At 48.5% G+C, this 26,688-nt stretch overlaps 8 protein-coding genes across 8 annotated transcripts; 5 read left to right on the forward strand and 3 right to left on the reverse strand.

Annotated features, from left to right (window-relative positions):
- Positions 1–2,097: 2,097 nt before the first annotated feature.
- Positions 2,098–4,385, reverse strand: CNBN0450 (hypothetical protein; the record flags this gene model as incomplete). Its single annotated transcript, XM_766771.1, has 11 exons — positions 2,098–2,347; positions 2,420–2,473; positions 2,522–2,536; positions 2,588–2,671; positions 2,723–2,828; positions 2,906–3,017; positions 3,074–3,173; positions 3,224–3,259; positions 3,310–3,425; positions 3,485–3,693; positions 3,746–4,385. 11 exons carry the CDS (start codon positions 4,383–4,385, stop codon positions 2,098–2,100), a joined length of 1,722 nt encoding a protein of 573 aa, XP_771864.1.
- A 307-nt stretch (positions 4,386–4,692) lies between these two features.
- Positions 4,693–6,261, forward strand: CNBN0460 (hypothetical protein; the record flags this gene model as incomplete). The annotated part of the gene is made up of 3 exons (XM_766772.1): positions 4,693–5,066; positions 5,115–5,887; positions 5,948–6,261. 3 exons carry the CDS (start codon positions 4,693–4,695, stop codon positions 6,259–6,261), a joined length of 1,461 nt encoding a protein of 486 aa, XP_771865.1.
- Positions 6,262–7,701: 1,440 nt separating this feature from the next.
- Positions 7,702–9,647, forward strand: CNBN0470 (hypothetical protein; the record flags this gene model as incomplete). Its single annotated transcript, XM_766773.1, has 3 exons — positions 7,702–7,829; positions 7,882–8,032; positions 8,082–9,647. The coding sequence occupies 3 exons, from the start codon at positions 7,702–7,704 to the stop codon at positions 9,645–9,647; spliced, it is 1,845 nt and encodes a 614-aa protein (XP_771866.1).
- A 250-nt stretch (positions 9,648–9,897) lies between these two features.
- Positions 9,898–10,965, reverse strand: CNBN0480 (hypothetical protein; the record flags this gene model as incomplete). Its single annotated transcript, XM_766774.1, has 3 exons — positions 9,898–10,706; positions 10,765–10,886; positions 10,943–10,965. The coding sequence occupies 3 exons, from the start codon at positions 10,963–10,965 to the stop codon at positions 9,898–9,900; spliced, it is 954 nt and encodes a 317-aa protein (XP_771867.1).
- Positions 10,966–12,103: 1,138 nt separating this feature from the next.
- CNBN0490 (hypothetical protein) lies at positions 12,104–14,391 on the forward strand (the record flags this gene model as incomplete). The annotated part of the gene is made up of 10 exons (XM_766775.1): positions 12,104–12,209; positions 12,308–12,638; positions 12,700–12,964; positions 13,023–13,070; positions 13,126–13,215; positions 13,270–13,320; positions 13,366–13,458; positions 13,507–13,600; positions 13,658–13,954; positions 14,012–14,391. 10 exons carry the CDS (start codon positions 12,104–12,106, stop codon positions 14,389–14,391), a joined length of 1,755 nt encoding a protein of 584 aa, XP_771868.1.
- A 953-nt stretch (positions 14,392–15,344) lies between these two features.
- Positions 15,345–18,351, forward strand: CNBN0500 (hypothetical protein; the record flags this gene model as incomplete). The annotated part of the gene is made up of 4 exons (XM_766776.1): positions 15,345–15,512; positions 15,560–15,629; positions 15,680–16,819; positions 16,874–18,351. The coding sequence occupies 4 exons, from the start codon at positions 15,345–15,347 to the stop codon at positions 18,349–18,351; spliced, it is 2,856 nt and encodes a 951-aa protein (XP_771869.1).
- Positions 18,352–22,100: 3,749 nt separating this feature from the next.
- On the forward strand, positions 22,101–22,807 carry CNBN0510 (hypothetical protein; the record flags this gene model as incomplete). The annotated part of the gene is made up of 5 exons (XM_766777.1): positions 22,101–22,105; positions 22,156–22,216; positions 22,283–22,357; positions 22,443–22,588; positions 22,687–22,807. The coding sequence occupies 5 exons, from the start codon at positions 22,101–22,103 to the stop codon at positions 22,805–22,807; spliced, it is 408 nt and encodes a 135-aa protein (XP_771870.1).
- A 181-nt stretch (positions 22,808–22,988) lies between these two features.
- On the reverse strand, positions 22,989–26,214 carry CNBN0520 (hypothetical protein; the record flags this gene model as incomplete). Its single annotated transcript, XM_766778.1, has 3 exons — positions 22,989–23,632; positions 23,694–23,882; positions 23,934–26,214. 3 exons carry the CDS (start codon positions 26,212–26,214, stop codon positions 22,989–22,991), a joined length of 3,114 nt encoding a protein of 1,037 aa, XP_771871.1.
- Positions 26,215–26,688: the final 474 nt, after the last annotated feature.

A 26,688-nucleotide genomic window follows, 5' to 3' on the forward strand; every position in this document is an offset into this window, starting at 1 on the left:
CATCCAACTACTGCATAACCAATACAATTACAGCTCCCATCTATATCACATCGTGGCTCAACAAAACACCAACCCTTCAGAAGAACGCTCGGTCTCGAATGAGGTCGTATTATCACTCAGAAACTGAGACCTGTACGCATTTCCTTCTTCTCTGCCTTTCTTCATGATTTGGACATGCTGCTGACGTTGTTCTCCTTTTTTTTCCTCCTAGCCCCGCTCTTAATTCCCAATTCCCATGTCTTACATGTAGCCGAACCCCTCTCAACAGGATCAAAGTCAGAATCAGACCCAGACCCGAGACAATAGCCCCTGCTCACGAGAACCTGGACATCCATACCGTTCGTCATACCACAATTTCACCACTTTGATCTTCGCAAAGTGTTCCAACACAGAGAAATCGGAGTTCCAAAAGATTTATTTTTGTCTCAACGGTTTTCGTCACGCCAGAATCATCTTAAAACATTCGTCCTTTGGAGAATCGGGCATAGTAATCAGAAGCAAAATGGAAATTTGAAAGGAAGGGTTCATCTTCCGCCAAGGACCTTTGTACCATGTCGACTCCCGAAGGGAGCAGCGAAGGCGTACTGGTAAAAAATGGATGGTATAATAAAGCGCTTATTTCGTTGGCCCACGGTTAAGCAACGGATTCTCTTCCTATTTGAGTCGTCACTTTCAACTTTTCAAAAATAGGTTGCTCAAGATGACTTGCCAGCAGAATTCCAGTGACAATGGCACCTCCACGAATTCCTTGCGTCAGCGCATGATGGATTACCTTATCAGGACAGAAAGAAGTATGTCTTGAGTTGATAATATTCCTCGCCAAAGTAGCTGATATCGCGGTTTATTGATTCGCGACGCAGCCGGAGACATTCACATATATCCTGCTCAAGGCACCTTTGATGCCCAAGCTTATGAGGCCGAAGAGGAAGTCGATCAATACCTTAGCGACTCGTCACATCTGGGATCGGTATCAGCTCCATCATCAAGACTAAACCCACAACCTTCTACCATCCGGAGCGAGGTCCCTAGCCGAGTGATCTACGGTGATTTTGAGTCTGGGATGCAGTCAGCTTTTAGCTATCCTTCCGGTTGGCGAGATCGTGACTATACCCAGTACAATGTCTTAGTGCCTATCATGACGGGCCAAGGAATTGCATATCAAGCGGTTGAAGAGGAGTGTGATGCGTGCCGTAGCTATTTTTTCAGCCAAACTCGGCAGATGACTGACAACGCTTATCGAACTTCACGTCACTTACGAGATTCTCAGTGAGATATAGCAAGCAACCCTGCAATCAATGGAGGTCATCGATTAAAAGACAGCTCTGTCGGGCTGTAGTACACAAAGAGCAGATAGATTGTCTGGGAGAATCCAAAGGCTTCCAAAAAGTCCCTCACTTTTGTCTGATAAAGGTTATAAAGGCGGGGTATGAGCGTCAGCCACAGATATTGGTGTATCCATATTTGTGGGTGATCCTTAGTAGCGCCTTCAAGGAACAGGAAACAAATCAAGATTTATGTCTTTGTTCATGTTTAAAGGCGTCTGATATGCATTCAAGGGTATCTCTGCAAATAAAAAGTTAGAAGTTAGAATTCTATTCAATGACACATCATTTCACTAACAGAATCATAAGATGGACACGTAAAATCGATCGCAGTTTCTTTCATGAAGCAAGCACGATGACTGTTAATACCTGAACCATCCTGATCGATTCCAATTTCAGCCAAAAATGGTTTTAATACTCAGAATGATCCATTGGAGTTCCAAGACCTCTAGCGTCGAAGTGTATTAATTGATAAAATGGGGAAAGAGGTGCAAATTGCAAAAAGAACTTGTCAGAAAGGAGTAAAAGGAGTTGTTATGTGATTAATGACTTCATCTTACATGTTTCAGTAGCCGCCTCGATGTCATCAGCGTTTCTCGCCCCTTTATCATTCCTTCGCAATGGTGGATGTCGTTCCGATGAATGACTCTTTCATTTTCCATAAACCTGCTGGATCGATCGCGATGGATAAACAATAAAACCGTTGGAGAGGATGGCAGGTCTCGTCCTTAATTAGTAAGCTATGAGCGCTGCAGCATACTGTCGAGTACAGATTTCATCTCCCTTCCCCTTGAAAACTAGGTCTATCTCCTTCATGCCCTATACCCCCCTCACCAGATGACTTTGGATTGGTACTCGTCGGTGCTGTTATCTCATTTATGCCATCGAGACCCATTGTATTCGAGTTAAGGTAGTGTATCGGACGAGGTGTAGGAGTTCCGGATCCGGAGCCAGAAGAAGAGCCGCCAGAGGATTGGAAGCGGTTGATAGGGTACGGTTGCGGGGTCCGGGATGTGTGCTGTAGGCTGTGCGGATGTTTAAAAAAGGTCAGAGGACGCATGCATGGGCGCTGTCAAGAGGGTTGGGATGATGCTTACGGGTTGGAAGAGGAGTAATCGCAGTGCACATAAGCTCGAATTACGCCGTCCAAGCTGCAGAATTTCAGTACCTCGGCAGAGAGATACTGGTCAAGGACTGACCTTTCTATCACACATCTGTGCATCTGTTAGCAACCTAGCTAAAGACCCAAGTCGGCATATACTCACTGTATAGTCTCTCCGACATCATGTGCATAGTGCAGTGAGCTTGACTTGGGAAGGATTACATCCACCTCCACAATTAGATCATCTCTAAATACCTTGTCAGTGGGAGACTCTTTATAGTGGTAACCATTTACTCACCCGATATGATAACATTCAATATCTGCAATCTCCAAAACTGGGTTGAACCTTGAGACAAGATACAGTACTCGTGTAATTTGGTCTGCAGATGCAGTTTTACCAGACACTAAATCAATTCATCAAAGCATGCAGCATTAATCAATCTGACACAAGATGTAAGGAGAGGACTGGCTGGAAACCCACAGTTTGCAAAGTTTTCGTGAAGAGTTTTTATCCATTCCACGATGATATACGACGAAAGGATCATACCTCCGATTGGATCTAGTAATCTCCAATGAAGTAACGAACCAATCCACTGTTTAGGTATAGTAAGTATATATTCGGTGAATAGGGATTAGTTGTGTTGCGTACGGGGAAAGCCAGAGACATGGCGTTGAAGAACACATCGTTCTCTGCATCCTGTGCAAGTGCTTGCACACCGGATGAAGGGATACGGGAGCACCAAGCCCATCTGTCTGTGTATTAGCACAGGCTCAGCATGATATAAATTTGACTACGTACAAGATTGCTTTGATACCGATTGTGACAAGCATAATTCTGGTTTATATGTTAGTGAATTATTCCTCGATCAGAGTCAGCAAACCTACCCCACACCTAAAGGTCCAAGATTAATAGGATCTTCTTCGGGAGGTCCAATAGTCCTTTTAAATGATTCTATGAATACCTGCACGAAAGAAGCAATCATGGCTACCGAGAAGATCAACTGTTGAGAGGTTATCAGTCCATTAATACACTTTCAGCGCTCAAAAAGGAGAGGCGTACCACTCCTAATGGTTCAAACCTCCGTTTCCCTGTCGGGTATTTGTGTGAATCTGTCTTCATGCCTATTGCCAGACTCGTTCCTAGGATGATGAATGTGCTTAAAAGATCTAAGGCGGAGTCGACAAGAGAAGCAGCAAGGGAAATAGACGATGAGTGGAGAACAGCCGCGGTTTTTCCTCCGACAAGAAGGATGTTAACTATAGTGTTTACTGGAAGAAGTGTGATTATGGCTCGAGGATTATAACAAAGAGCGGAACGTACTACTGAGCGCTAACCGAGCAAGTTTCTCTCTTCTCTCAGCTTTGGCATCTGCTAATAATGGTGTTTCCTCTCCTGGATCTCCATTCTCGTCCCCATACCCATCCCCTCCCCTTGCTCCATTCGTTCTCCAATAGCTATCTCTCCTTGCCGCTTTGGGACTGGCCACTTCTTCTTCGAGGTCACCTAATCTTTGCATGTATGTTCGCGAGGGAGTAAAAGATAACGCGATGTTGTGCGTCAGTTCCCCTGATAGAATCCCATCCACTTCTAAGTAATGTTCGCGCAAGCGCGCTAAATTGCGATAATACGGGCGTAACTTTTTGGGAAGTGTTGATATTTCATCATCACTTATGGGTAATCCGTCAAAGTCACCGCTCCTCTCATGCTGACTGATGATTCCTTCCTTACGAGCTTCTTCAAATGTCATTCCCCTCCCTCGCCGAAAAGAGAGGGGCGATTGGGTAGTCGTTAAGGGTGTTGGTTGGGCTTCAGGTTCCGGAGGATGAGAGGGATTGTGGAAGTGATTGTTGAGACAGAATGTGGTACCAGATGATGAGGAAATTCGGGGCGAGGGATGGCTGTTAGAGAAGCCATAAGAGGTCGTAGCGGAGTGTTGGATCGGAGGTCTTTTATCTGCCATCGTGTCGGATGCGCTTGCTGAGATGGAAATGGCGGCATCCCATGATAAAATGGGAGCGACAATGTTCCCGTCTGGTGCAACATTTTATGACTCACCTCCTCCTTTGGCGGGTGCCTTTTTTTCTTTCCGTCATCTTTCCGCTGGAACGGCCGGAACCTTGATCGTCCTCATAAGATATATGGTAGTCACGTGATAAAGGAGTGGCGGGCATCGCCGACCCCTGGTCCCCGTCAGAAATTCTGTTGACCTCTTGTTCGCGCTCGATGAAAGTTGTTGATCATACAAGCAAGTCTACACCCAACGAAAGATGTCGATCGACCCAGCTGGATCACAGGCATCTCGCCAACTCCCCATCAACCTCTTCACCAGGTCTCCAACAGATGCCATCCCCCAGTCTACCTATTTTATTCCCTCCGCCTGGCGTCGATTCCAACTCTCAGAACTCATAAACCAGGTTCTCGGTAACACCGCTGAAAATGGAAGTAAACCTGTGCCATTTGACTTCCTTGTAAACGGTGAAGTTCTTAGGGGCAGCCTAGAAGCGTGGGTGAAAAAGAACAGGGGAGGAGATGAAGAAAGTCAGATTGATGTTGAGTATGTGAGGAGTGTGATGCCGCCAGAGGAGGCTGCGAGGGTCGAGGTCGAGGATTGGGTGTCTGGCTTGAGCTTAAGCAGGAAAGGGTACGTTCAAATGATGCAGAAAAGATTTATTTGCTGACATCCTCACAGATACGTGCTTCTTTCATCCTACCTATCTCACCTGCAAGTCCTCCCTCTTTCAGCTGCTGCTCAATCATCCTCTGCTCTTTACACTCTTCCCCTCCCTACTTCCCTTGGTGCTACATCCTGTACCTGGGTTTCTCCTCAAACTCAAGAAACCGACATTCTCGTCGCTGCCGGCGGTGTTGACCGTCAAACCCACGTTTACTCTATTCCCTCCCTCTCACCCGACACTGCTGATGCTCCTCGCGAACTCTACACCCTTCACGGCCACACCGGTCCTATCTCTTCTGTTATCGCTAGCTCCTCCGGTAAAGAAATTGTAACAGGTTCATGGGACGGTAACATCAATCTCTACGTCCTTCCCGACGCGGAGCCAACAGAACACCAAGTTCCTGCCGACCCCGTGTCTTATCTCCCTGGCCAAGGTACCAAGAAGCGTCGGAAGCTCGAGAAAGACCAAGAAAAGGCTCCTATAGAAGGTCTCACTGACGGTGATGCTACCGGCGAAGGTGGATGGAGGCGGGCGCCTGATGCTGTCATGCGTGGCCATACCGGCAGGGTCGGCGGCCTCGTTTGGGACAAGCTTGACAGTGGTAAGATCTGGAGTGCTGGCTGGGACGGAAGCGTGCGTGGATGGGAGGTGGAGACTGGTGCTGCCGGAGCGTTGAGGCAGGGACCGTTTGATAAGTCTGCGCTGTGTGTGGATCAGTGGAAGATGAATGGAACTTTGGCGACCGGTAATATGGACAGGACGATTTGTCTTTGGGATACTCGACAAGGTCAGTCACTGTCGTCTCATCCATCACTAGCTACACATCTAACTCATTTTTTTTCCTTAGCTACCTCCCTGATTTCCCTTACGCTTCCCACCACGTCCCCCGTCCCCTCTGTTACATGCCACCCTACATCCCCATTCACCCTCGCCTCTGCCACTTACTCTGGCGTCGTCCAAATCTGGGATATCCGATCACCCAAGACTGCCCTTTTCACCGTTTCAAAGGCGCAGAGCAAGTTGGCCGATCCTAATAGAAAGGTTACGAAGAATGGCAAGGTTTTGGGTGAGAGGCTGTTGGCGGTTGACTGGAATGGAGAAGTTTTGGTTGCGGGTGGTGAAGACGGCGAGGTTGGGATCTGGCGAGCGAGAGGAGAGTAAAATCACGGGATATCGAGACTGTATGCATTGGGCATGTTTAAATTGTGATTCAGTGTCTTTCTTTCGCTGCTCTTACGATCTTTATTTTTCAAGTGGATTGCGTCGCTTTGGACCGAATCGTTTCAAAGGCCCTTCCCGTCAAAGCGATTAAAATAATGCTGTACCAGGATATTCCATTGAACACCAGTGGGCGAAATGTCAATCATTGATTTGCTCCCAAACAGCCTTACAGTTACTCGGCTTGCAACTTATTTACCTCCTTCATTCATGTAACCTTACCCTTCACCCACCGGGCGCGCCGCGCAACAGTTACATGCCGACTGCGCCAGACCAAATCCAAGAGTGTTCAGAGATAGATCCCTAGATGCTGCCTCTCTCCAACAGCGTCAAGACGCGATGGAAGAAAGTGGGATTGGATCATGTCGTAGACCGTCTTGCACATGAATGTCGAGCCTCTAATAATTTCTGGTCGGCAACCAAGGGGCGGACAAGACCGATGAGATACTTGTTCTACGCATCCAACTTGCATTCTATGAGCCCCACTTCTACATGCATGTGCCCAAGCATTGCAGGCAGCGATACACCAATCGCCTTCTCCCCACAGCATACACATCCGGCTGCACAGAGAGAAAAAGCATCTACGCAGTCTTGGCCGGGCCAAACGCGTCGCGTGTTGCCTCCTGGGATGCTTCTGGGCCTGGGCAAATCGCGGCGGGGACCCTTGTTTCTGATTCTTTCCTGCGTGCATGTTAAGAAAAAGAAAAAACAACCCTTCTTTTGCTGCTACTTCAGTTGGGGATCCACCACTGTCCACACAAACTACCATCCACACTTTCGGGCAGGTCCCGTATTCCTTGTATCCCACTCCCACTCAGCAGTCCCGCCCGACCACCGAAAAGCAACCACTAGTCAGAGCGACCGTTTGTCTCGGAGCACGGCAGCCACGGAACAACAGCAGCTGCTCGAGCACAGCGAGTACCGGCGCATTGACCTCGACGTCTCGCTTCCATTGCCAGCTATCCGACTGCAAATTCGGCCAGCGCTGTAGCGAGAGTGTTGTGCTACCCTGCCAGTGAGTCTGCCTTGCACTATATTCACCGTCGCTGTCACTAAATTACTACGCAGCAGTCTATATCCATCGACGCCACGAAATAGCCTTGAAGGGTCCGACACGGCCTGCTCCTATTTCACCCATAGTCTCACCAAATCTAGACTTGTCGACAGCATCCTTTCAGCTGTAATAAGGATTATTACCGAGCTCATCTCAAACATAACTACGCCTCTCCTTTCGCCACTTCCTTACACCACACGTCACGCTTATTCCCCCATCTGATACTCTCCATTTGAGTGCCCACTCGTTCTCTTCACTATCACATTCGTTTGACATCACATTCTTTACCAAGCACCACGGCTGGCCCGTATCCTCAAACTATCTTTAAGATGATGCCTCATCCAAACGAACTCTTTCCCAGGATGGACTGGTATCGACGAGAGAACTGTGTTACTTGCAATGACACGACACCTACTTGCAATTGCTCCTCTTCGGAAAAGTGCATTCTCTCCTCTAGGTGAGTTTGTTTGTTATTACCGAGAGCAAACAAAGCTGACACGATTGAGTAGAACGTGCAGCCAATGCCCTACAATTCAGTGTATCGCCAAATCGTCAAGTTCAGGTGGATCAAGCGTTAACGTCGGAGCTATTGTCGGACCGATAGTAGCGGCTCTGGTGATTGCAAGTTTGGGATTGTTTTGGTGGATGAGAAGGAAGAAGGTGAGTTATAATGACGATTCACTAAGAAGCGTACTGACAAAAGCTGCAGAGAAGAGATCTCAAGCGTGTCGAAGAACTGGCCGCGCGAGCACGCAAAGCCGAATCAGCAGGTTTCCAACTCTCCCCGACCGGTTCTCCAGCTCCTGGCTCTGCCCACTCTCGTTCTCCCAACACTCACGATCTCCCACTTCCGCCTTCTTCAGCCACTCGTCGGTCACCATTACCCCCGGTACCTGTCAATGCAGAATACTATGACGAAAATGGCGCGACAATCCGGGTATACTCTACAAACGGCACTATCAACGCTGATCCCAATGGTGATCCATTTTCCGATAGACAGAGTATCTCAACGATGGGGAGTGGAGGTACAGCCAATATCATTCCTATCCAATGGATCCCACCTTCCAACTCGGAAGACGGGTTATCAAAGATGGCCACTCAGCCTGCGCAAAGCGCGGCCGCCAGAGCACTTGATCAGGCGAGACAAAATCTATTCAAACCCGGTGCCGCCCCGACCCGACCCGCACGTTCCCCTGACCTTGACCTACGTCTCAACCCCCCAAGCTCTTTTGACCTAAGCGCTTTGGAATCCCCCAACGCCAACACTTACCGTGACTCTTACCTCTCTGGCAACTCCGCCGCTCCATCCTACTTTTCCGGTCAATCCGATCTCAATATCGACGCGCCAAAGATTGTCACTTCGAAGCAAGTTCAAGTTGGAAGGTTGCAGCAAGCAGAGATGGTGCAATTTGGAGGGAAGCATGCGCAGATGATGGAGGTACTTGGCGGTTCGTCGATGTTGGGGTCTACTAGGGATGGAGATTATCCGTTTGACCAGCACCCTGCCGAACGCGGAGTGGGGCCTGCGCCAGGGCTATCACCGAGCGATGCTTCCTTCCGATCGGGTAGAACTGGTGAAGCTGTTCGGACGCTCACTCCTGTGAGTCGAAAGTTTGATGAAGAGGAGAGACTTGAGAGTGGGTCTACATCCCCTGGCGATTTGCGGTTCTCCATGGGTAGTCTGGCGTACCGCGATAGCACAAGCACCATGGGTACGAGTAGGTACCTCGCCTCTGCTACCACTGTTGCTGTCCCCACCGCGGGCATATCCCCTACACTCTTAACCTCTACCTCTACACCCAACACGGCCAATCACGAAGCAAGAGCGAGCGTCGTCTCATCTAAATCATACGCCGATTCCGTCCTTGGCGCTTTCCCCATGATCCCTCCCGACTCTCATCGCCCACCTCTCCCGCCCAATGCCAGCTTTATCGCAAATTCCAACTCTACTATGCACACCAGTGTCCCACACTCTACATCCGTCGACACTCTTGATCGAGCTCTCATCTCCCGTCCACCACCTTCGTATCGCCCTCCTCCCCCTGGCCCACGACCGCCAAGCTCAGCAAGAGGGTCGACAGCTGCGGAGCTGCTACGTGAGCAGGGCGAGAGGGAAGATGGTGAATTCGATGAGGGGAAGGAAGGAGCGGGAGGGAAGAAGAAAAGGCCCGAGACGCAGACGAGTGTAGCAGATAGTTTGTTGGGCAGTTTCCCGTTCGTACCCCCGAATGTGGATGACCTTGCGGGTCTACCGTCACCATCACAAAGAAACTGAGTTTACGAATGGAAGGAGAACGGGCATCAGAAAGGAGTTGTCTCTTATGGGTTATGAACTGTGCGATGGGTGTATTTTATCATGGGATTTCTTTCTACTTTTATTTTAGGGGTTATGTCTCAACTTGTACCGAGGGGTATAGGATGGTTTACGAAATGCATGACAAAGACTTATGCTACAATGATGGTCGTCGTCTTGCCAATGTCATGTTGCTCAATCGGCGAATCATAAATCGCGTATTTTCCACCTCTTACTTGCTCGGATCGATCGGTGTCAGCCTTTTTAATCCCACCTCTTCATTCATCATCTCCATCCCAAACACACCGGGACGCAATATCGCGCCCCCTCCCAGCCCGCCCAGCCCCCCAACCCCAGTCCCAAATCTCGGAGAATTCCCACCACCATACCCGTATGAATGAACGAAGGGAAGACCGAATGGCGAGATTGTACCAGGATCAGAAAGCACAGCAGCAAGAGAAGTAGTTTCCGAGGGTGAGAATAGTTCGGGGGAAGACCGCTCTGTGGCCATGGAGGTTGAACGGGAGGGTAGAGGCCTGTGGGGTCCCTCGTTGGACGTTGATTTGTCGCTGGCATCATCATTTCCATGAATATCCTGCTCCTCTTCTCCCTTTTCAGCCGTAACATCCATATCAACGGTCGTACCAGTATCACCTTCGAAACTTGCACTACTTTTTAGTAATGGACAGAGTTTATCGGCGAGGATGGAAGATTTTGAAAATCCGGGACGCGGTGCATGAAGGGGGATGGTCCGTTCCTTGTGTTGGATATGTTCACCATTGTCTTGAGGGAAAAGACTTATAGTTTGAGAAGTTGAATATGAAGAAGGGAGCGGATGGGCTGAGAGAGATATGGACGGAGAAGCAACATCAGTGGAGAGTGATGGAATGGGATGAGGAGGCGAGTGTATTGAAGATTGCGTTGCATTTGAGGAGGGTCCAGAGGGTTCTTTTAGAGGCTCTCCAAACTCGGATTTTGTCTCGGCTGTACCTTGGTGTTTCTCCTCATGCGAGAGGATGTCCTCTCTATTCTTGCTTGTCACTGAACATACATTAAGAAGTCAGCATAAGAGGACAGTATACTAGCGAAGAAGCTGTACCAGCGTCTTTAATCGACTCGTTTATGCGTCCGATCAAACTGGGTTTGGTATGCCAGACTTCTCCCTGAGTATATGGCTGCGTCGAAGTTGTTGTGCTTGTTGGCTTGGTAAAAGAGGAGAGGCTAAGATGAAGTGTCAGTTATGCTACATGATGAGGGAATACCAGATGAGCATTTACTCTTTCTGCTGTGAAGCAAACATTGTCGCAGTCTCTTGTATAATAGTTCTGCAACTTTAGAGAAGGTGATATGGCTTGGCGGCGAATGGTCATACCATTATGCTTTTATACCTTTCGTCGGTGTCCACGCTTTTATTATCTCCTTGTCATTTGATCCTGGTGTTTAGTGACAGCCGCAACGTGAAAGTCGAAACATGAAAGTGGACCGTAGACGTCATATCCGGATGCTTGTCTCACGACGGTTTGCCGAGTTGCCGGAAGAGTGAGACGAGGAGCGAGGAGCAGTGTGAGAGGGGAAATGTGGACCAAACGTTGGGGGTGAGGTGGGTCGCTGGCGAGGGAATGGGGAGAGTGGATGGTGGAGTAGCGCTGTGGTGAGACTCAGGTTAAAATGGTGCATGTCTTGTGTCGAAACAGTAAGCTGTCAACTCCACAGGAGGATTAGGGAAGGGAACGAAAGAAAATTACGTCTTGCATTTCTGGCAGTTAAGCGATGAGAGTATTCAATTCCGAACTGTCCAAAGGAAGGTCCTTTCCAAAGGCCCATGACGATATATGTATGTTATTAGATGCTAGAATCCCTTTCGTCGCCTTGTTGACTATTTCAGGCGGCACGCGTGTGTGAAGATATGCAAGTGTTTTAGCCGACGTGCTACTTATAGCAGGTGAGACTCGTAGGGTGTATGTTATCGCTAATACGGAGGCCCGGCGCCCTGTGGGCTGATGTCAGCGGATTTGAGAACGATTCCACGAGTGAAGTTGTCAGTGGTTAAGTTATGGGAAAGCGCTATTGGTCAGGACATCTGAGCTGAAACAATTGATTGTGTGAGAGAACAGGGTCATACCATACTTCGCTCTTTTTATTGCTGAGATGCTATGTGAATATCAATAAGATATTAAAAAGGTACCCTACAGCGCAGGGAAGAAAGAAAGATGGAAACGTATGTAATAAGAATCAGCCGGTACTCGCTCGCTTGCTGCCCTTCTTCTCGTAGGCCGACGTCGAAAGACTGAGCCTGATAATCGATAATTCCTCATAATCTATCATCGGGCAATGGAGATTTTCCACATCTCCGTCCCGGTCATCTTCCGACTCCACCCCCGTCTTCGTCGTCAAAACAATAAATACCTAGCAAAAAGCAGCCTTGTTCGACCTCAAAGATGGCCTCGACAATGCCATCCTCACCAATTGCGGACAAGGAGGCAGAAAAAAGGACGTTGGTCCTTGGAAATCAGTACATTGTTTCGCGAAAAAGTCATCCGTCACGTCAGTCCTTCTCCTCTTTCTCTAGACTTTCGTCAAACAACTGTAGTTTAGACGCTAATACGATACTGCTTCCCCCATGTATAACGTTCAAATATCAGATCTTGCTACTGTTCTTGATGTCCGACGTAATAGGAATGGTGTGACTGAGGCGTATGTTTCTTATGCTGGGAAGGACAAGAGGTTGGACGCCTGGATTGAAGAGACGGAGCTCGGAGAGGAGGTTGCGGGACCTTCGAAAGTATTATCGAGTGATAACCAAACAGGATCGAACTCCGCGCCAAATCGAGATACTAGTGAGGCCCCCGAAAGCTCGAAACTGGCAGCAACTTCACCATCTGTGGAATCAAGTCCTGAAAGAGAGCATGCTACACTGACAAGAGTGAGAAACTTTGAAGACGTGCGGTTTGGAGAGTACCTTATCAAGACTTGGTTGGTCAACCTTTGGCATCCCCACAGCTGTCGAACAAGAGAGCTGACGGAAAGAAAAAAGGTACTATTCGCCTTACCCGTTACCTCACACGGAGAGTGGTTCGTCGGAAATAGTTTCATCATCTAGGAAACGCAAACTCTCCGACTCAAATGGCCAGGCTACATCCAATATCTCCCAATCCAGTGCACATCGTCCTGCCCACGGAGTTGCTGTCAACGACGCGTTGCAGTATCCCAGTAAATCGCAAATGAGTAGAACAGTAAGCGACGTGTTCTCTATTGGATTGGAAAGGGAAAGTAGTAAAAGGCGCTTATGGGTATGCGATGTGAGTGTACTTCACGAAGCTCAAGGTGAGTTAGATTGGCTAACCTAGTTTGGTGTAGCTATGTTTCAAGTATATGCGCACCAGAACAGGTTGGGATCGGCATTCTGTAAGCCACAATTTTGTCAATGGTGAATTGCTGCAATCGATTGACATAATATTAGAGCTCTTGTACAATGCTGCAACCACCAGGGAGACGAGTATATCAAAGAGGAAGCTATACGATATGGGAGGTGGATGGGGCGGCAGCTCCGGTAAGTACAATGGCGTTAATGACGCCTTTTTATTGACTGCTAATGTATTCACAGTTATATTGTCAAAATATATCTCTCTTTGGAAAACTATTCATTGACCATAAAGTGGGTTTTCTTTATTCATTGCAGAGTTCGACTAATCCATCTTAGTCTGTGTTCTTCCACGTCGAAAATTTCTTATTCTACATAATATGTGATGCCGCAACAAGTCAGCGTGATCAAGCGATGGCATTCTTTTCAAAAGTGCGCAAACTCTGCAATTGTAAAAAAAAAAGCTCACCGCAAATGCAGGAAAAGGTCTCATACGATGACTACAACCTAGCTTGTATAGTGACTTTCCCGCCGTTCCAAAATCGAGGCTTTGGTAAACTTCTTATTGAATTCAGTACGTTCCTTGACCATCCCCATAACTTGCAATCACTAACTGCAAGCTTATCAACAGGCTATTATCTAACAAAGCACCCATCCACACGACCCAAATCCCTGTCGCCTGGTACACCCGAACGCCCTCTATCTGATCTTGGCCTCAAAGGCTACACCGCCTACTGGGTATCCGTCGTCCTCCGTTTCTTACGAATCTTACTCAAAGATGCCGAACCAGTGAAATCTACCGAATCGCCAAGAAAGGAAAGGAGGATGTCAAAGTCGCAGTCGCCCTTGAAACCTGCTAGTTGTCGTACGTTGCGAACAAGAAAAGAAGACCCACAAAAAGGGGAGAAGATAACTGTATGTGGACGTGGTATGTATCATTGAGCATGTCAACAATAAAGAATGATCCACGCTGATGATGGAGTAGTAGTTACAAAGATGCCTATAACGGGCCGCCCTGGCCAGTACACAGTGACTCTCTCTTTATCGGAGATCGCGAAAGTCTGTCACCTCAGGATCGACGATACAGCTTTCACCCTCTCAGAATTAGGCTTCCTTCACCAACGTCGTGCTGCTACTTTCCCTATCCAGCGAAACAGCCATATTCATGGCGAAGGGTACCACCCGCCTGGGACCACAGCTGACGGAGGAGAAGAGCCATCAGGAGAAGATTCAATAGAGGATGAAGATCTGGGAGAATGGAAAGACATCGAGGTAGTGGTCAGTCGGGGAATGGTAGAAGAGGCATGGGAGAAATGGAGAGTCAAAGAGAGAGGGGTCTTGGACGAAGATTGTGTCTTGTTGTGAACTTGATGCTCCGGGCATAACATATTCATGCTATAGAACATCCAACAGCTGAGCGGTATTGTCCGTCGAGGGGCTTGTGTCCAGCCTGCTGTTGTGCATGTTGTAGGATAATTTAACCCTCGAGAAAGGGGGGCAGGCCGCCGTTCAAGATGGATAATAATAGATCATTCAGAGATTTGAGATTTAAGACCACACCAAAAATTTCCCCTTCAGGTAATTCTGATTACCCCGACGGCGATGTAGACATCAGCGAAAAGCAGCAGCTGATGCCGTCATACGTCATGCATCTTCCTCTCTTGCTTTTCTCGCGCTCATCTCATCTCTCGTTAAATTAAATATATAGAACTGATTATTGTTATTTTTGTGCGTTCGGCGGCAGTTGGAGTAAGCCCAGAGACTCGTAATCGGAGTAAAATGATTTGATTAAATCTGATTCCACTGCCGGGCATTTTGGAATCGCTGATATTCCGACAGCTGCCGAACCTACTCAATGTCTTATTATGCACCACGAAGCATGGATTGCGAAATAATCTTGTATGCAGAAACAAAGCTATAGCAGAGAGCAAGTCCATATGCATCATGTAGCGTGCTATATTGCAGACGGTTTAAGCCAAAGACGGGGAGGAAATTGAAGCTCCGACAATCCAACTCCGACACGGGACAGGGCCGAAAGTCGAACGACGAATACTTGTAATTACCGGACCCAGAAGAGTGGGTTCTCACGCACATTGCGATCGTAATAATTAATATTGCTGTTCTTCTGAAATGCTTGTTCTGACACGTTGAACACATTTTCATCAATAAGGACCTGGCACTGAATTCGATTTCACGGTTTACATGATGTTAATCGCATTCTACATAGGATAAAAGGCTTCAATTCCCGCGGTAACCTCAAGACAATCGGTCAGCGGCTTCATTCTGATATTTCGATCACTGTCTTCTTCATTTTCGCCATGTCGGAGGCGGCGAATTCATCGACCCCCGACAGGCATAACACTGTATTTGTAGTCACCCTGGTCTTTGCTGTGATCGCCACAGTGTTCGTCGGCTTGAGAATGTTGTCAAAAGGATGGATCGTAAAACGATTCACGACGGACGATTGGTTCACTGTTGCCGCCTGGGTATGTACCTGATACGGCAAGGTACAAAGAGCTCATGCGATCGCCAGGTCTTCATGTTGGGAGTGACAGTTTCTATCATGATAGGTGCGCGGGACGGATTAGGAATGGTGGATTCAGGTAAGTAAGGAGCCGCTCCAGAACAGTAACATCACTAATGTTGAATTCAGATATTCCTCCTGACATGGTCGACCCACAAGAGAGCGCCATATACGCTTTTACCATCTTTTACAACCTGGCAATCATGACTACCAAAACGGCAATCTTGATTTTGTACGTTCGATTGGCAGCCGCACATGCCTTTCTTCGACGAGCTTCAATCGCCACCATGGCTGTGGTGAATCTCGCAGGAGCCATGCTGGTGCTACTCAACATATTTCGATGCCGGCCCATACGCGCTGCATTCACCAGTATTGACGGCTCCTGTATCAACCTTGTTTCGATATTCTTGTCAACATCTCCTATCAATATACTCACCGACTTCGCTATCCTTCTGCTTCCTTTACCTATCTTGACCCGCCTTCGAATGGAATTTCGCCAAAAGGTCGTCCTTGTCGCCACTTTCATTGTAGGGGGGTTCGTCACAATCGTAGACGTTGTGCGCGTTGTGTACCTGCAGAATGCTCTCAAGGCAGAATACGCCGAGAACACCAACGATCCGTCGAACACTGTCTCCCAACAAAACACCAGAAATTATGGTTATCATGTCAGTTATTCGTTGATGTGGTCTGGTATAGAGGTATCCGTGGGGTTGATGTGCTGCTGTATATTGGTGCTAAAACCTCTGGTCATGCGAGTTCTCCCAGCTATCTTGAAAGATCCCAACAAATCAGCACTCACAGGAACTCTCCTTTCTTTCGACTTTTCACAACCTGAAGGCTCTCAAAGCCAATCTCTTCCCTCAACAAGGGAATTTGCCGGGACATTGGGTATGACGGTTGGCACTAGTGGTACTGACCCAACGGAAGTTTCAGGCGCTGCTGAAACGGAGACAAGGAATGGATTGAGGCATCAGCAAAATGGAGGAACTGGAAGGAGTGATGAAGATGAGACGTTCGACTTGTTTGATATGCTGGCTAGTGATCCTCAACACTCGGGGGCTCAAGTGACCCATCCTCCTCATCGAAAGTCTGAAAGGCAGTCACATTCGACGGCCAGCAAGATCAAGAACATGTTCGGTCATCGACATTCTGCTTCGACAGATACAACCCAAGAACCTACTCAAGTCTTCTTTGATTTTGTCCGTATGGGCGGGAAGAAACCACTGACAGAGCTCACTGCCAAAGAGTCTCGTGGCCCTGTGATCTTTGGTACGTTTACCGGTCATGTTTAGGTATCGCTGAAAGGCTGACGATGGATCGCAGGAAGCATCTTGTTTTTTATCTGGGGCTTTTCCTATGGCCTAATGGGAACGCTCAATGTCCGAGTACAAGAGATCCATGGCTTTTCCCCTTCTCAGACACTCGCTCTTAGCTGCTCTTACTGGATCGCCTATTTCTTTGCTCCCCCTGTCATCGGTTATTGGGTCATCACTCGACAAGGCTTCAAAGCTACATTTATAACCGGTCTTGCCTTTTACTCAATTGGAGCTATGGCGTTCTGGCCATCAGCTGTCCTTGCCAGCTATGCTGGGTTCTTTATCAGCAATTTCCTTGTCGCTTTGGGTCTAGCTACTATCGAAGTCGCTGCGAATCCTTTCATAGCCCTGGCTGGACCTGGACAGTACTCTGAAGCGAGGCTCAATTTCTCACAATCGATACAGGCTGTTGGTGGATTGATCTCACCTATCATAGCCTCCAAAGTCCTTTTCGACGAGCTAAGTGGTAGCGAAAGCCTCTTGTTCAAAGTACAATGGTGCTACCTTGCAGTGGCGATATTTGTCTTGTTCACGGCGGTCGTATTTTTCTACGTGCCTTTAAGCGAAGCTGGGGATGAGGATCTGGAGAAAATCGCAAAAGAGAGAATGTCGAGAGCAGAGTTGCCCTCAAATCCAAGATATTGTGGAATACCGATGCGCATCTGGGCATTGGTGCTAGGGATAATGACGTTGTGGTTTTATACCGGAGCACAAGAAAACCTCAACTACTACTGGTCAACGCTGTCCGTCATCATAAAACCCTCTTTCGACAGTCTTTGGGGTCAAACTTTGGGACGTGTTGTCTTTGTCATGGGACGCTTTGTGGCTGCGGTGTTATGCTATATCGGAATCCCACCTCGATACATTTTGGCTTGTTTTACTATGGGCGCATTCATCACCACAATTACTACCATCGTCCTACCCACTGGCAATGGTACCTACGCAAGTTTGATCCTTATCGAGTTCTTTGAATCACCAATCTTTCCTACCGTATTTGCTATCACTATCCGTAATCAAGGACGTCACACGAAATCAACTTCCACTATGTTGATGATGACCGCATCTGGGAGTGCGGTTTGGCCGGCTGTGGCATACGGTGTCAACCTTCGTTATGATGGCCGTTCTCGCCTCCTTTTGGTCCCTGCGGTCGTCTTATTTGGTTTAAACTCAGCATATTCGGTAATACTAAGCTCTACCAAGACGTGCAGGAGATGGATCGATCCTCGTTGGAGCAAAGGAAAGCCATTATTGGAGAAGGGGACGAGGGAGAAGGATGTGGGCTATGGCGTGGGTTATCCAGAGGGTGATATTGGAGATCCCGGAATATCACCCAGACAGAGGACTGAGGAGCTGCAATTGGGAAGTGAAGGAGGCTTTTTGAGTGCTCCTATGACGATGGGATTGGGTTTGGATCTCTCGGAACAAGAAGAGCAACATCCATCGGGTCCAGAAGATTTTACAGAGAAAAGGACCGGTGCAGGTTGAAGGGCGGTTGCTTGTCAGAATACTCAAGACTGTAGTACTATAATCATTAATGCTTGTCAGAATACTCAAGACTGTAGTATTATAATCATTAATGTGTTGTTGTATGATTAAACTTTTGGTTGTCTAATGTCGAGATGTAGTCATGACAGATGTCTTCTCCTATCAAATTGGGTGCTTCATGCTTCATGGCTTTCAATTTGAGTTCCTTGCATGTGGGAATCGGCCCCATTCATTACGCATGAGCTGTCCTAATTTACGTTTAATAGCTCTCAACTGCAATATCTACTAATTTTTACACTGTAAGGAACGGAGAGAAGATAGTGTTTAGCAGAACGGAAGAAGAAGACGAGAGGAGGAGGGAACGAAGGAATTGGGGTGATAAATATTAGCCGAGGAGAAGAGGAAGAGGAGAGCGAGGAAGAGAGAAGGGGGGAGGAAACCGGATCAGAAGAAGCTCTCAGGAGATCGGAGTCGGAGGAAGGAAGAGGAAAAGGGTGCTCGAGGGGGGAGAAAGATTGGTCAGCTGTACAATTAGGAAATGATATATAAAGAGTTCTTCGCGTAGACGAAATGAAAGACAACCTTCATATTCTTCACACTTCTCTGGCTACCTTTCCAAGAAAGTCCCATTCGAAATCACCGCAAACTTCACTAGCTTCCGAACCTCTAAGTTGCCCGACTGGATTAAACCGTGGTTAAAACAAACGTAGTAGCCTCAGGTGCTTTCCGGCCTCTCCGAGGACAGGGGTACCGCTACAAACACCGACAACAGTCTTACAGTCTAAAAGCAACAGCGTCAATCATTCACCTATAAAGCTGTGAGGCGAATTTTATAATTCGAGACGGACTAATCTTTGGTCCGTCAAGGGAATCTCCATGAGAGTGCGTTGTTGCTTTATAATACCTACACATGCCCCGTATGCAGTGTACGTCAACTCAGATGGGTTGATAACGTGCTACAATGGTGTTTGCTGCAAAGGCGCGATATGCAAAACGACAACATGTCCTATACTGCCCAAAACGCGGTAATCCATCCATGTTGATCATTGTAAAGATCCCGTCCTCTATCTTGTAGTGGGCATATACATTTTATTCTTCTACATAGGTCAGAACGAGGTGATCCACTGCTCCCTGTTCTACGTCGTCTCCTCCGGGTAATCGACTGACAACGCGTACAGCTCGCGCCAAAGTAAGACTGACTCTCACTTCCTGTCCATTACGCGTCCAGCCAACCTTCGCACTATTGTCTTTGCCCATCGCGACTTGACAATCTATTGACTGACTGAGAGCGAGTCGAGGCGAGAAAAGGATTGCCTGCCAGCCAGGTGCAGCGGGATGCACACCGGCCACCTCGATGAGGTATTCGTAGATTGCGACGCTACCCCATGAGTGACAGTCAGATCGTTGACTAAACGTGTCCTCTTCCCAAGTTGTCAGGTTATTCTTCAACATAGCGCGCCACGGGTCCCACACGACAGGCCAAAGCGTGTCGTAGGCGGATCCACCAGATTTGGCAAAGGCACGGAAGGCATAGTGCATGAAGACGTATGAGCACTTGGCAAACTCGGCCTTTGAAGGTCGGTCGATAAAGGAAAAGGAGGAGAGAAGAATCTCACGAGCATGGTCTCCGGTTGCTGCCCCGCACAGAACGGCAAAAACCTGCGCATGCTGGGAATATATATCGAAAGGCTGGTCCGTGGTCGAATCAAGATAGAAAGTCCCGTCGAAACAGTTGATATTAATGGCGTCCCGAAGATATTTGCACGCGTGATCATACTACGGGCAAGATCCGGCTCGCCAAGGTGCCCTGCCAGCTGAGATACGCATGAAAGAGTGTACGATAACAGCATGGTAAACATGCTGTGTGTGTTGGATGCTCGTCCTTGTGTCGGTACACCACCGTCGGGATGATCTGGCGTCCACGACCATTGTACAACCCAGTCCACGAACTGCCAGTACCGCTTGGGCAGTCCCGACACGAGTCCCTGATGATCGATGTGAGAATTGAAGTAATCGAGTACGCGGTTGATTTGGGGTAGGAATGGTCGGATGAACGTCGCATCGTTGAAGAAGAAGTGGTATCTTCGGCGTATCTTTCGGAATCGTCAATGATTGTCACTTGGGGACATAAACCGCACTCACTGAAGCTGCTCATAAAAGGGGCAATCGGAGTAACCGTCAAACGTACAGTTTCTCAGTGTCCGTACGCTAACGTCCCATATCCTGGAGATTTCATCCGTTTCGGGCTTCGACCAGCTCGCCAGAAGGTCTAATGGGTAGTTAACCTGTTTCGCTTGCAGTGTGATGAGAGTGAGGTCCGAGGTCCCGCTGTCAACGATGAGTCTCAAGTAACGGAATATACGGAACCAGAAAGGCTCGTACGCAATCTCCTCTTCAGATGACGTCGAAGATATGTTGATGATGTCGGGTGGTCCAAGCAGCTTGCCATTAGGATCCGTACGATCGCCCTTGACCCGCAACCAAGGATATGCCCTCGGCTCGAGCTCGTAACATTGGCGTAAGTGAAAGTCAACTTGGCACTTCCCTGGGTGGGCCGGCTAACAACCCATCGTAGGAAAGCGGTCGAATGAGATGAGGCCTCGAAATCGATCTGATGACGGGTATTCGCAGGGATTGTCACCGACCTCTCGCCGCGTGCAAAAGCCGTCCAATCTTCGACTGGGACACAACTATCTGCATGACTTATACGGTTGATCGCGCAATCGCTCTCCACGGGGAAGGGTGTAATTCTGGGGGAGAGGCGCCAGGGGGTGGTGTCACCGGTCCTGATGTTGAAATGATAAGCTACTGGGCGTACCTCATGGGGAGTGTCGACCGATGCGACTCGTTCATATACCTGGCCGTTCTTTAGCTGTTGCCCCTGTCAAGACCGTTTGCGACCACTCACGTGGAGGAATACATCGTCATCCAATCCCATCGGAAAAGTGACCTCAGGTCGGGCGTGACGCTTCCACTCACTTGTCTCCGTGCTCAAATCAATGACTCTCTTTCACATTCTACCGAACCATACAACGTGAAGCCCGGAAAATTGGTTCGCGAGAAGGGGAACCCGGCCCTATTTCCTGGGAAAAAGCGGATGACTTCGAAGGATATCTGATTGTCTCCGTTTTTAAGCCAGGGCGAGATGTCTAGACTGTCGTAGTACCATATCTGAGAGCAACTCCGGCTAGGTCCAACAACGACTCGTTGACCATTGATGCGCAGCTTATATCGGGTGTCCGCGGTGAAGTGGATCAGCGCTCTCCCCTGTTGATCCTTGGCAGTGTTGATATTGGATTGTCGGGCGGGTGAAGACAGCTAACTGAGCGGCTGAATTTTTGCTCCCGTCAACCCATTCTGGGATCCAAACCCATCGCTTTTTGCAGGCCCTGTACTGTCCTTGTCAGCGTAGTCGAGAGCGCGAGGGAGTGTCATTGCGTGCACGTACCTCTAGCACTTGTCCTTGCTCTTCTGGAGACATTATGGAGTTCAGTGGTTGTGATCATGCGTGTTCCGAGGCATACAAATAGGGGAATCCATGTACTACTCCCTTTCTCTTGCAATGCCATGTTTTATTCTCTTCTCCATTTCACGGTTGACTTAATGTGGAAGGAGTCGCGGAGTCTTGAAAATCTCCGTGACGCGTCGAATAGACTTTTACGCGACTTAAGATAGTAACAAACTGAAAGACGAACGGAGAACTTCACTTTGTTATTGCTCACCCATTCCATAAATCTCTAGAAATCATCATGTGGTAAGCCTTATCTTCGAGAATATTCCTGAGCGAGCTGAATATACCTCTAGTAAACATATCCTCAACGCACAGGTCGCCATTCGCGCTCCATGCTGCAAGAAATTCTTCGACGTTCGTTTCCCTCTAATTATTTTGAACGATTATGGACAGGAGCTGACGACTGTTCGATATCATCAGTGCCCACAATGTCATGCCGAGACTCAAGATCACCCATTACGGAAAACAATGGAGATGGCTTTCTTGTGTAAAAAGGTCCGTCTACCTCCTTTATACTTCACTTAACCACCGCCGGGATACAAACGAGATCTTTTTCAGCTAAAGTTGTACCTTCTTTCAGTGCAAGAAAGCCTTCAGAAAGGACATGACAGAGTATGAGGAAGCGGATGAGTATTGCCCACATTGCGATAACCAATATATCATTGAAGCGAAGGAGCCGCAAGCTATGGTTGGAGTTGAAGGTGAAGATGCGAGGATTGATAATCGGTGAGTCATCAACTTTTCTGATCATGTATCTTTCACTCGTTGGGATGATATGATGCGTGATACTGGTCAAAATGGCTTCAACTGACGATCATCAATAGAATGCTGAAGGACGACCGAGTCAAAGAGAAACCAGAGAGGAGTCTTTTTGCAGCCCAAGACATGTCGGACAAACTCGACAGAATGCCCCTCTTCCAGCTGAACCCCAAAGAAAAAAGATAACCATGCAGCAGTCTTTTGGCTGCATTTTAACCTGCCCTGTATTATATATCTGATCTTTTGGGAGCTTTGGTAAAGTTGTTTATTAGACGTGCAGTTCATTACCATGCATACAGTAGCAAGAAAACGTCCACAGTGAACCCGCAAATATATATCCCTGAGCAAATATTAGATGTCCCTATCTTCAACTCCTCATTGCCAAATTTCTAATCTCCCATAACCTTTTCTCTTCTCTCCTCTGCCTCTCTCTTATTTCGCTACTTCCATTTGGCGGTCGCATGATCCACCCTCTCATTTCCTTCCTATGCCGCTCTTCCGCTTCTTTGCACTCTGTCCATAGCTCCGGCGATATCTCGACACCGACAGACGGTCGGGTCCTATCTTCCCATGAAGCAGAACTAGCAGCAATAGACATGGATGATTCACTCGTCAGGCGCTGCGACCATGTTGAGCTCGAGGTGACAGAGCCCGAGCCAGGACCGATAGGCACGAAACGCCGACCGGCGCCAGCTCGTATCGTGCCCCCACCAGCCTCTTCATCTTCGTCGTCCGCCATCCCCTCAAATGGATCTGGCTCGTCTTCGTCAGATGGGAGGATGCTGACCCACTTCATATGGATGGGGTCAAACTGCATATCACCGACTATTCGAGGTGCAACGGCCGCAGACGTTGATGCTATGGGTGACGAGACGCCTGCACCGACGGAAGAGCCGGTATAGTGGGTGATGAGTGCGGGACGGGTGGAAGAAATGGTGTCAAAGTCACGAAGAATAGACTCGTTGCCTTCCCAACGTAATGTAGTGGGATTCCATGTCATTTCTCCGACCACTAATCATTCTCGTCAGCCTGTTCTCACGCAAAAACTTTACCAATCATAAATGCTACTCACCCTTTTTTTTATCTGCTCCGCCAAGATGCTTGATCAACCCGGCTCCCTTCCTTCTGATCTTTCTCGTAGCTAGCTGCGTTCCACCAGACTTCTTTCTCTTCTCCTCCTGAGGCTTATCTTTTTGCCCGGTTGCCTGAGTCTGCAAATATCCTTGAGTATGGCCATGGCTATGTAAGAGATGTTCGTGCTCTACAAGACGAATCAGCGCTCTTTTCATCTTTCCAATTTAGATGAACTCACCTCTCTTAGAAGGTTTGCCCAGTCCCAATCCCGCCATATTTCTTACACTCCCACCTCCCTGCCCCTTACCTATCGTCCAACTGCTTAAATCCTCATCAACCCTAAGATCATCAATACCATCCAACTCCGACCCATCTCCATAGAGTTTCCTCCGCGAGGAGCTCATATTCATCGTCATGGCGTATGTGGGTGAAGATGAGGTTGAGGGACTAGATGTAGGAGTGGAGTGCATGCGATTTCTCAGAGACATGGTTGAATGTGGTGGAAAAGGGTGGGGGATTGAACTAGTGGTGAGCGTGGTCGATGTAAGCAAGTCTGCCTTAGGGAAGATTGATGAGACAGGAGGTCGGATCTTTGCACGAGAGCTAGAGGTCGGCATGGTCAATCTTGAAGTCGAACTGTGGTACCGATCCCTATCCTTTGCACCAAGACTGGCGTGATTCAAGCTTGGCATTGGAGGCAAGCCAAACTGCTCAAAATGTGATCCCATGCTTGATACTGACCCACTCTGAGCTATCGCATCTTGCAAGCTTGCCAATGACTGTTTTCGGGTCAATGAAGGTGATTGCGGTGGGGCGGCAAGATGGAAATGGGATTTTTGGTGACGCAGTCGAGACGCAGAAGGCGTGGGTGGCTGAGAAGGAGTCGAAGAGGCAGGGACAGGTGGAGGTCCCATGTTGAGTAGGTGACCGCTCCGAGAACGCATGGCTTCTTTCTCCCTTCCACTCACTCCAACATCGCTAGGACGAGAAGAATCTCGAACGACCGTAGAAATTGAATGACTTCTCAGTGCCAGTCCTAAGGCCCCCAAGCCTCCTAGACCGCTCTGTGTTCTTTCCCTGATTGAGCCATGTGGTGGTGGAACAGGTGTATTTCTTCCCCACCCCTGCTCACGTTGTTTTTCCCAAGCTTTCTCCCTTTCTTTGACCACGCTCTTTTGAGGTTGCCCTTTGCGCAGTGTCAGAGGAGGATTACGATCCCGTGCTCTCTTTTGAGCGCGCAATCGGTGACGCGAGAGTTCAATGCCTGGATCATCTAGAACAAGGCCATCTTCAAACGAATCGTCTGCGGCTCTTTTGATGTCGCCGGGAGGAGAAGGGGCGGGAGCATATTCAGGCCTTCGCTTGCGGTCGAGAATAGAGTTGAGCTCCTTCGTTCTGCTAGCGGAGAAGAACGTCGGTTCAAACTCTAATCCATCCTCCAAATCCTCTTCCGCATTCAGCTCGTCCTTTTCCATGCCGTAATTCTCAGCGAAGCCATCGCTAACACTTGTCGCACTCGTTTCACTAAATCTCTTTCCAGACGGCGAATCCTCTGACCCCCACCCATATTTTTTCCCACTTGCAGACGTACTGGGTGAGCCCCAAGATTCGCTGTTCACGGTTGAAGCGATGGAGTCTCGAGGACCCGTGCGCCGGGGACGGGATGCAGGTTGCGTAGCAAGAGTAAGATTCGTTAAATTGAGTGGCAACGCAAAGTCTGCTTCGAGCTCGTCTTCCAAAGTGGCTGATTCATGCGATGGCGTGGCGGCTGGTTTTCTATTTCTTGGGGGAGGAAGCAATGCTTTGATGGTCGCCCCTGCCTTCAATGTAGCCTGGTCCTCGTCATCCAAATCCATGAAATCATCCAACGCATCGGCTCCTGCAAACTCTTTCCTCGATGAAGACAACCTCTTCCCCCCTAAGTCGTGTAGACCTCCTTTCAGTTTGAGAGTTGCACTTCTATCCTCCTCTTCTCCAAACGCTTTTTCGAAGTCGTCCAGACCAACATCCGCCTCCCAAGACTGTTCTAATGCTCTTGCTCGTGCATTCACTGTTCCTGCTAATATCCCGCTGCTCGGAACAGATGGCGATCCTCCTTCCCCTCCGAGTTTTGTAATCGTTCCTACGCCTTTGGGACCGGCACCTACAACTGTCCGAGTAATATGGCTGCTTGACGAAGATGAAGAAGCGGCACTGGATCTTGGTCGATGTGGCTTGTTCCGTGGCGAGGGCAGGGGAGGTAAATCACCTGCAGGCAAATCAAAGTCGTCGTCTAATGAGTCAACTTCCTCTTCAGGTTTCTTTAGTCCACCAGCCTTGCCTGATGTGTGGACCTGGCGTAACGGGGAGGAAGTGAGGGATTGCGAAAGCGATGAGCGGTGGGAGGAGGATGACGATGGTGAGGGAGAGAAGGGGAGCATAAAATTGGACGCATTAGTGTTGAAATCAAATGATGGGTCATCTGTCCAGTCGTCTGAAGGGACCAAAGTGCCTGCCGGAGGCGGCGGTACAGGGGACATGGTTACGGGCTTCGATGGTCAGTGCGTCGAGTTGTTCGTCATGAATTGTCGTTGATATCTTTGTCGGTGTCGGTGTGCTGTGAGAAGATAGCGAGGTGGGCTATGGTAGGGATTATAGACCTCTCATGTTCGGAGAGTAGCGAGAGGATGGATGGATTATCGTATGTTGATGGATGGGAAGAAAGACAAAACAAACATTCACGAAACGCGTGAAGTCAACGCGGAGCGCGGTTTGTGGCACTTCTTGTTTTACCGGGCATTTGACGCAGTAATATTCGAACAGTATGTGTAGCATGTCGTAGCCATAAACTTTGCATAGACATAATCATGACCACGCTCTGCATCCCATATTATGAAACCAAATCACAATTGTCGAGGTCTTTCCAAATTTGTAGAAACCAATAAACAATAACGGCGGAAAGCGAAGCGCAGGGACGGAGACAGAAGAACGGACAACGAAGTTCGCCGAGCGTC

This window comes from Cryptococcus neoformans, chromosome 14 (assembly GCF_000149385.1).
Source record: "Cryptococcus neoformans var. neoformans B-3501A chromosome 14, whole genome shotgun sequence".
Lineage (NCBI taxonomy): Eukaryota > Fungi > Basidiomycota > Tremellomycetes > Tremellales > Cryptococcaceae > Cryptococcus > Cryptococcus deneoformans.